The sequence below is a fragment of the Morone saxatilis genome, unplaced genomic scaffold (genome assembly GCF_004916995.1).
Source record: "Morone saxatilis isolate NCDOM2014 unplaced genomic scaffold, NCSU_SB_2.0 Contig12, whole genome shotgun sequence".
NCBI classification, from domain to species: Eukaryota; Metazoa; Chordata; class Actinopteri; family Moronidae; genus Morone; species Morone saxatilis.
In genome coordinates this window covers 9,491,090-9,500,641 of record NW_023339674.1, presented here as the reverse complement: position 1 = coordinate 9,500,641, position 9,552 = coordinate 9,491,090, and the positions used below count along the sequence as shown (strand labels likewise).

At 39.0% G+C, this 9,552-nt stretch overlaps 1 protein-coding gene across 4 annotated transcripts in view; it reads left to right on the top strand.

Annotated features, from left to right (window-relative positions):
* The first annotated feature begins 668 nt into the window (after window positions 1-668).
* Window positions 669-9,552, top strand: part of LOC118321499 (disabled homolog 2-like) — a 13,440-nt gene continuing 4,556 nt past the window's right edge. The window contains exons 1-9 of one of the 4 annotated variants that reach the window (XM_035652838.1): window positions 669-816; window positions 1,004-1,122; window positions 3,970-4,109; window positions 5,517-5,615; window positions 6,609-6,740; window positions 7,762-7,842; window positions 7,942-7,989; window positions 8,105-8,167; window positions 9,121-9,211. In XM_035652838.1, coding sequence (XP_035508731.1) covers window positions 1,038-1,122; window positions 3,970-4,109; window positions 5,517-5,615; window positions 6,609-6,740; window positions 7,762-7,842; window positions 7,942-7,989; window positions 8,105-8,167; window positions 9,121-9,211 — 739 coding nt within the window. In that variant the 5' untranslated portion in view covers window positions 669-816; window positions 1,004-1,037. Of the gene's footprint in view, window positions 822-957; window positions 1,123-1,683; window positions 1,764-3,969; window positions 4,110-5,516; window positions 5,616-6,608; window positions 6,741-7,761; window positions 7,843-7,941; window positions 7,990-8,104; window positions 8,168-9,120; window positions 9,212-9,552 lie in introns of those variants that run through there. The other 3 variants (XM_035652836.1, XM_035652837.1, XM_035652839.1) reach the window with 3 other exon arrangements.

Sequence of the window (9,552 nt, the reverse complement as noted above, 5' to 3'; positions counted from 1 at the left end):
TCACTGTGTGAATGTGTATGAAAGGACTAATGTGGGTGTAGTGTTAAAGTGCCTTGAGTGGTAGGAAGACTAGAAAGGCACTATACAAAACAGTCCATTTAGATAAAAACAGCTCATTCTAAGGAAACAAATACATAATAATTCCTATATTCAATTGATGACACTAATGAAAACATAGTTATGAATATTATAATCTATTTCTGCCAATAGATCCTCCTAAATGTTACACATTGGACCTTTGAGTTCAGCCTTAGTACCTGTTCCCAAACTTTATGGAGATACAATACTAAATCAATGGAAAAACTCCTTAAAAACATGAAGATTGAAGTGCAGTATACTATTTTTGCTACATTTTGCCCACAAAGTAACGAACATTTGTAATTAAAACTGTGTGTACAAGAGGTATAACAGTTATTTCTAACTGTGCTACCTCAAGATTTAATATTTGTTTGTTTTTTAACAGCGCTTTATCAGCATTTATTGTTTCCTGGTTTTCTCTCAACCAACTGCAGAGGTTTTTTGTTTTTTTTGGCACACCGGCAGCGGTTTGGCTATTATTTAAAGAAAATACCACCCAAACTCTCCATGAGGGAAACACATGACCTCTCACTTGTCCTCGGAGAGGGACAGCACCATCTGACTGTCCTTCCCGTTGGAGCCTCTTCAGTCCTTCGATCCGAGTTCCCATGTATTTGGGCCTCCCAGCGGATGTTAATATATCACCAGTGAGTCTGCAGCCTGACCTTTGACTCTGAGAAGTTTTGTCTGTGAGTCGAGCCAAGCAGCGGGGTCAGTGCAGAGACACACTCCCAGCAGGTGAGGTAGACCAAACAATTTGTCTTCTGCTTTTTAAAGAACAAAAACACAGATTCATCCCGGAACAGGTTATTTTTTCTTGAATGTCTGACATTCTGTGGTTTCTCTGTACATCAACCCCCCTGCTGTCTTCCTCTCAAGCTGCCGAACTCATGTGACAGCCACATTGTTTTCTCTGCATCCCGAGCACACCAGCCTTGAATTTCCAAACACACGTCGTCATGATGGAGACGGAGCAGACGGCTGGGAGTTCTCCTGCCCCGAGCCAAACTGCTGTCAGGACCTGGCTCTCCTCCAGCACAAGAGGTATGAGTGCTCGGCTGCTGCTGATCAGCTATGACCTAAGGAGAAACGTTTCAGAACCTGCTGAATGCACAGTGTCTTACTCACTCTTCAGACACAGTTTGGCAGACTACTACAGTTCCTTAATGAGTACATTAAAACCTTGTGCAGAAATTTTTTCACACAACTTTTTGCCATCTAATTGTGGCTTTTTCCAGTCATTTTGTATGCATCTTGCAGTCTGAACACAGTATATCTCAGCATCTGCTGCTTTGATTTTGACTCTTCTTCTATCGAGAAGTTCAATACTAAATCACTGGATTACCTCTTTGATTAATATAATGAATTACCCTCAGTTGCTCAATGTTTTTTAAAAGGATTCACTCTGTAAAAAGTGTTTGTTGTCAATTGGATATATCATTTTGAAATGACGCAGTCTGTGCACTGTACTGTTTGTACGTGTGTGTTTCTAAATACTGTTGGTGAAGTACATTATGTCCCCTGATCCCGCAAGTTTGTTCATATTTGGGAAATTGGAGCGTTTTCAGGTAACACTGTTTGTTTTGTTCTTCTTCCTTGTTCCACCTTCATGCACCACTGGAGGGTGTCCAGCTGTTCCAGCTGTTCCAGCTGTTTGATAAACACTGTTGATGTCACTCTTTGAGGTACAGAAGAGTCTTACTGGAAATCCTTTACATGTTTCCAACTTGGAGAAGTTTTGATGATATGTAGATCAATCTCACAGAGTACATTTTACACACTTCTCAGACGTGTTGAGCAATGATGGTTTTATGAGAATGCGTTCACTTTGGGTCAGACTGTATTTCAACTGTGTTCCCATAAAAACCAGCAGTGAACTCGCAGTAGTCATACTTTGACAATAAAATACGGGCGCAAGGATTGTAAAAGTTAATAAAGCTTGTTCTGACCTTACTTTGGTTGGTTTTTGAGTTTAGAGTAAGGTCAAAGGTAAAGTAAGTAAGTCATGTTCATTTGTCGTGTACAACAGCTTTATATACCTTACATAAAACACTTTAGAGACGTTGTTTAAAATCTAACTAAGTAAGTCAAAAAAAGGGCAATCATAAAGACGTGGGTTTGATGCTGCTCTTGCAATATATCTACTCGTAGCAACTAAAGCGTGAAACCTGGTTGAGGTTATGAAAAGATTCTGGTCTGTCACAGAATATTGAAACAGCCATTGAACTGAAACCAAGATCTTTTAATAACCCTGAAGTGCTCACACGTGGGACCAGGTCCACTCTGCAGTGTCAGTGTACCTGGTTTTAAAGGGTATCCTGTAATCCAGGATGCTATTTTACGTCTCCTGCTAAATATTTCTTGTCAAATTGTTCACTAAAACATCAGCGCTCTAAAAGTGATCTCAAGTGTGTTTTTTTTTAAAGGGGGGAACAAAATTCTAGAGAAACCTTTTAAAAGAGTTGATCAAAACCTCTCAGGGGGCTTTGTAGGACTGTCAGGAATCCAGAGATGTCTTTGGAGCCAAGACAAACCACTGTATTTATATCATGCAGTTGTTTTCCTGTGCTATAACTGCTTGGTTTGTGGCATTTTGCTTTTAGTATAGTTTGGTTTTGTTTACTGACAAAATTACAAAAGTACAACATCAGACTTTGATAGACTGATAAAGATTTGTTTATATTGTTTAACCTACCATTTTAACTGACCCACCGACCTTTTTAAGGACGGAGACGGGCATTTATGTCTGACCAAAGAAATAATAAAGACTAAAAATACATATCAATTCTTTAAAGAGCAAAATCGCTAGACACCTCAAAAACTCCATCATACAGCACAACAGTTGTACGACCTTCGACAATCAGCCAGTTTGAGCTCAAAGGTTTTTACTTTTCCCGATATTGCGATTTCTTGCACAAAAAAAATCCCATTATTTAAGGTGTAAACATCAGTAAATTAAAGAATAAAACATAACACAATGCAGTGAGATAACCATGCAGGAATGCTGTCTGAGCAGCCACTGTTTTAATCGTATCATGTATCATCAGGCTTTTATTGCAGTTTCTTCTGCCAACTTAACTCTACAGAGTTTCTCCACATAACTGGAGAGAGATTTGTTTTCTCCTCATCTGTCACATGAGGAAGTGAACTACTTAAAGATGAACTTCGTCAGCAGAATATTTACCCACATAAAGCCAATATCAGCTTACCTCAAATGGGCATAATGGGAGAGTTGAGTGAAAATATAACGTTGGGATTTTATTGGCTGATTTCCCAGTTTACTGTCATCAAACTAGCAACCAGAGTTTCACAAAGGGAACTATTTTTTTGTGTTTTTAGCGGATATTTGTCACCAGTTCAGGTCATTGACTGACACACATGTATTTTGTGCTGAACATGAAACTAAACAGTGACTAACAGCCAGTAAACTGTTACATAACACGAGGCAGACTGTTTTAAGAGGCGACCTTTGTTTGAGGCGACACATACTAACATTTCCATAATCACTAAATTGCTGTTTTTATTCCAGGAAATGAGATCAAACATTGACCAAGGATCAGTGAAACGCTCGCTTAGCAATTTGCTTACAAACACACACACACACACACACAAATTAAGAACATAATAAAGCTAACATTCTTGTACTGATTATCCATTTACAAACACACACATACATATTAAAAACACAAATACACACAAACATATTAAAAACACAAATAGACACATATTTTGATTAAATTATGACCTACAAACATAATTAAGACACAACTAAGTAACACAAATAAACACAGACACTCATTTCCTTGCTCTCACACAGATTCACACACTACAGTCACACAGATTTGTCCTCATGGTTTGACCCTTTTATCTCCCCTCTTCATGTTTTCCCAGGAGCACCAAGGACACCCACTGACGCAACCTCCCGTTTCCTCGGAGACGGGGTTCGCTACAAAGCCAAGCTGATCGGTGTGGACCCGGTACCCGACGCCCAGGGGGAAAAGATGTGCTGGGACTCCATGATGAAACTGAAGGTATTCTTTTCCTCCGCCGCCAATATCAACTCAACCTCTCTTCAATAAAATCCATCTGCGAGATGATGTTTTTGAACGCCTACAGTCATTTTATCAGGAGGAAAATGAAAAACAAACATCACATCTATATCAAATAACAGGTGTGTCGTCAGTGGTTCTTATGGCCTGATTCAGGAGCAGTGGCGGGGTAGAGTACTGGAGATCTACACTCAAATAAAACTAAAATAGGCCTTTTTCACAGCAGCCATTTTGATGTGAAACAGTTGGGTAAACACAACCAATTATACTAATTAAGGTTTGTTCCATTCAGGTCAAACAGAGTCAGGGTGCTGCTGTTGTGCATGTTGGCTCACAACCTTAACTTAACATCTACTGAACACTGGCTTAAGGGGATAAAACAAGTACTTTGTATTTAATATGTGTAATGAATTTAGTTCAAAAGAGCCACATTAAATTTAATCTGATTCAATGTTTTAAGACAATAAACCTAACTTCCAAGGGGGTATAAAGTAGGGCCATGTGTGTATAAACTATAGCTAATAAAATGGGCTTTCTGGGTTGAAAAAAAGGGATTGTGGGAAAATCTTGCTGTGGAAAAAGGGACCTCTGACATACTGCTCACTCCTGCCATGTCAGTGACTTCAGGCCCTCTAATCTCACAGGACTTTGCACGAGCCAGTGGTATCTATAAGTATGCAACAGCTTAGAAAAATAAGGAAAAAATGATGAGGCTGATCGCTCAAGAGGGAACTGAAGGTGAATCGATGTCATCCGAAAATAGTTAGCCACAGTCTGATGTGTAGCTTACTTTAATATTGTACTAACAAATTATTGTTGCCACATAGCCACTATGTATAGTATGAAAATGTCAGATTTTGGTGCCTCCCAGTGATCAAAAGAGACACTGTGGCAGACTATAGTACATGTTGCTATGGTGTTAACAGCATCATTTAAAGGTTGCTAATAGTGTACATAGGGGCTTTACTGAAAATTATGATTAGTCTTCTGCCCTCACTATCCTCTTTGCACAGCTTACTAGCTAACAGCAGCTACATACTTTATTCTTCATCAATAAACTCTGTAAATCTCAGAGACAGCCAGTGGACATCAGAGGGAAAACAATAAAACGTTTTCTCCATAAAATATGATCCAGTTTCACCAAAATTTAAGTCACGTATTTGCCGGCATGCGACTATTGCCGCAACACTTGCTCTGACCTGGAGCACATAGTTTCATAATGCACAAACAGACACTGCCGGTCGCAGAAAAGTAAGCATTAAAAGTTACATAATATTTAAATATATATTATCATCAGTAAAGACATTAGTTTTACTTTTGTGATACCTGCTCTGCCCTCCCACACTCTCCTCTGACTGTGCTCCTATTAAACTCTTTCACCCCATCTAGGGCTTTGAGGTAGCAGCAAGGAAACAGGGGAGACACAAGCTGAGAGTTTGGCTGAAGGTTTCCTCCACTGGCCTGAGAATCGTGGACGAAAGGACCGGAGTGAGTGACACTGACTCTCTCTCTCTCCTCATTGTGTTGTCCTGTAACTGCAGTGCCTCCCTCAGGTTGATGGTTAATCCTGAAAAAGTGTATCTTTCCTCTTGTGCAACCACAACAACCACTGTGGGTTTCCAGTGGACCTAACAGTTCCCAGCTTGGATTACCACACAGATAACACTTGCTTTGTTTTTTTAGTCTCCCAAAATTAGACAATTCTCAGGGTTCCTTCGGGAAGTGAAGCAGAATATTTATCCAGCTGACATTGATCAGTGCTTTAAAACTGTTTCCCAGTACTTTGCTTTATAGTTTACAGACAAAAAGAGAAAGTCTAATCCACCACACATGTATTTTCAATGATGCCATCTCAGTTAGAAGGCAAAATCTTTATTTTCTCAATGCATTCTTCTAATAATAATAATGTGTTAAACATTGGAGGTATAAAGAAAAATGTGCTCTCTGTGGAAGTTTTGGTTCCTCTTCTGCCCCTGTTTTAGTCTCGTTTCTGGTTCAAGAGCTGATTGTAGTGAAACCAATTTGCTGGATGCTGATAACCAGGAGGTAGATACATGAGAAATGACCAAGGCTGACGTTAGTAAAAAAATGTCCAGATGTGGCTGAAAGCTGCTTCTTGTTCTCCATCATCATCACATTCAACAAGCTAAATTACAATTAATTGATTTCCTGCTCCTGCAAACAACTCGTGGAGCTCTTAAATCCCAGTCAGTTAGTTTCAAGGCCAAAACTCAACAATTAGGTTAATGGTGAAGAGAAAGAGAAACAGATACGAAACCAGCCAAAAAAGGGAAATTAAGATCATAACCATAAAATCTGGCAACATTTTATGGTTATGACCTTAATTTCCCTTTTTTTTCTTGCAGTATTGGTCATTTTCTGTTCCCCCATTAGTTTCATTTATCTCAGCAGCATTCTGTAGTGGTAGATATGTTGTAACATAATTAAAAAGCTCAAATCCTCTTTATTGTCTGTTTTCAGGAGGTACTTTATGACCACGACAGGAGCAGAATCAGCTCCTTGACGAAAGATGAGTCTGACCCCAGAGCTCTGGCCTACGTCTACCAACACCAAGACACCTTCAGCCTCTTCTACATCAAGATGGCCAACCTGGTAACAACATGCAGTACAACATGGGACACATACGGGATGACTTAATAACATATATAGATAACAGGTGTTGTTATTCATAAATATTAGTTATATTTAGGGCAGGAGTGGATCCTCGGGTTCATAGAGTTTACTGTAGGAAGTGCAGTGAACAAACGTATGTGTATATGTGTCAGTTACAGACACATTATAATATATATAATACATATACAACAAGTGGGAATTAACATGAGCATCAAGCAATGATATTTGCTCCTTTAAATCACAGGAAAGCATTCTCACAATTATATCAAAGACAGGAAAAACACCCATTGCCAGTATTAAGATTAACTTTACTTTACATTACTGTTAATAAACATGTAACGGATTATAGCAAACAACTATTAGCTAGAAGAAATAATGACCATGTGGTTTCCATTGGGCAATTAGGAGCCAATTAAAGCTAAAATTGTAAAATAATTTTATCTTTCAACAACATGCTGAATGAGAAGAGACACAAAAACAAATTACGTTATGTTTATTTGGTGGAAAAACTTTGTTTCTTGTCTATCTGCATGTAGTGAGCTCAGATTGTCAGGGAGCTCCATGTGTTAATAAAAGGCTTTCTCACATTAGTTTACAAAGATATTGTATGTTTGACAGCTGAATAACTCAGCAGAAACAGAACGTACATAAAGTTCTCTTTAATGTTTGTGTTTTTGTGCCCTCAGTTATTTTCTATAACCTAATGTCTGAGCAGTGCAGTGGTTTGAGGGGCAAGGGCAAAGAAAATAAATAAAAACAGCTGAGTCAGGGTTAGGATAAGCACCCTAACCGTGTTTGTGCACTGGAATTGCACCCTGGAGGGCTGTTCATCATGTTTTCTCCACTGGAGGGCACTCTGGAGGACAGTTTATGGAGCAGTAGCACTTATGAATCATGGTTAACTTGCATATTCTTGCAGACAGATGCCGCAAACTATCTATTAGCACTGGACGACTGTCGTTATTTTTTGCACTAAATGTGTTTTATCTGTGTTCATCAGGCAGATCCGGTCCTGGTTGACATCAAGGAGGTTTGTCAGGCTGTGGACCAAGAGACACCACAGGAACCAGTAGAGGCACAAGTCAGTTGTTTGTTTATATTCATATGTTTGGTTTGGTTTGTTTTTTGTTTTTTTAAAAACTGGGTTCAATTTTGTCTCCTCCTTGTTTGTTTTTTTCAGACTAGTTCATTACTGCTTCTAAATGACAGTTTGGCCCCTCCAGTCGAGGTAAAAAAACAACAAAAAAAGCATTGTTCAGCATCTTTTATCTAATTTTTACTAAATGATGGAGGTCACATGTCGAAACAGAGCTCTTCAGTGTTGGAATGTATCGTTATTTCAGGGTCCAGATTTAGAGGAAGTGTTCAGTCCACGGCCAGATTCTTCATCGGGACAATTAAATCAGGTAAAATTAACATAAACACATCATCAGACATGTGAATGCTTTAGTCCAATGAGCCACACTGAAGTATGAAGGTTTCTGAACATGTTTACAAACTATGGTCTTAAACATTGGAGGCTTAAAGATGTGGTGGTGGATAAAATTAGGCACTCTGTAGAAGTTTTGGTTCCTCTTTTGCCCCTGTTTTGGTCTCGTTTCTCATTCAAGAGCTGGTTGTGGTGATACCAAATTGCTCGATGTTGATAAATGTACAAAAACACATCATCAGACATGTGAATGCTTTAATCCAGTGAACCACACTGAAGTATGAAGGTTTCTGAACATGTTTACAAACTAAGGTCTTAATGACAATTTCAACACCAAACACAGACATGTTTCAAGGTTTTTATCTCAAGTAACGATATATGAATTTGACATATAACATGCGTCATTATTCTCTGGAGATAAGAGACCAGGGTTAAATAATTATTATTTATATTTTAGTTAGATTTGTATGTTGATTATTGTCCCCCAGCTACTTGGAAAGCTTTTGCAAGCAAACAATTACTTCACACTATGAGCAAAGCTCCTCTAGGGAGAAAAATACATTTAAAAAGTCAGCCCCAAACTGCCCACTTATTCACAGGTCATACATAATAAATAAATACAAATAAAATGCCTCACTGTTCATGGGAAAGTGCAAGTATCGCTTACAAATAAGAACGTAGGTTTTGTCGGTGGAGCCAGTCGGTCATGATTAGTAGTAATTAGATTAGATTAGATAAGTATGGAGATGGTGATTCTTCATTAGACTGAGATTTGAGAGCACTAAGTCCAGTTGTGTGGTATCTGTCTGATGAATGCACTGCCTGGGCAGGCTAACATGCTCACAACAGTCAAGATGAAAGATACAGGGTTCAATTACAGTAGAGACGGAAATGTAAATTTATCCTATTGTTGTTTCTGTTGCTCCACAGGCGTCTTCCAGTAATGAGCTGATGGAGGTCTTCGCCATCCAGATGGAGGACCCAATGATGCCTAGCCAGACCTCATGTACCAGTCAGCCAGGTCAGTTACAAGAATAGTTCCCAATCCAGGGTCGTGACCCCCACTAGGGGTCGTCAAAGCCTCATGGGGGGTCACAAGGCCTTCTTGATTTTAAGAAATATGAATATAAATGTAAAGTAAATTGTCTAATAGAACAACGGCAAAGCATCAAGGACAATAAAACACTGAATTTGAAGCCTATTAAGTATTTATGATAGTTAAACATGATACAGACAGAGAATTGTATAAAAAGTTCTCTAAAGAGGAATTAAGGCCCCAGTATGCTTGCCGTTTGCGACCTGTCGCGCGACACTGTGACGTCAAATCGCCATGAATGTTGGAGAAGAGGAGGCCATATGCCG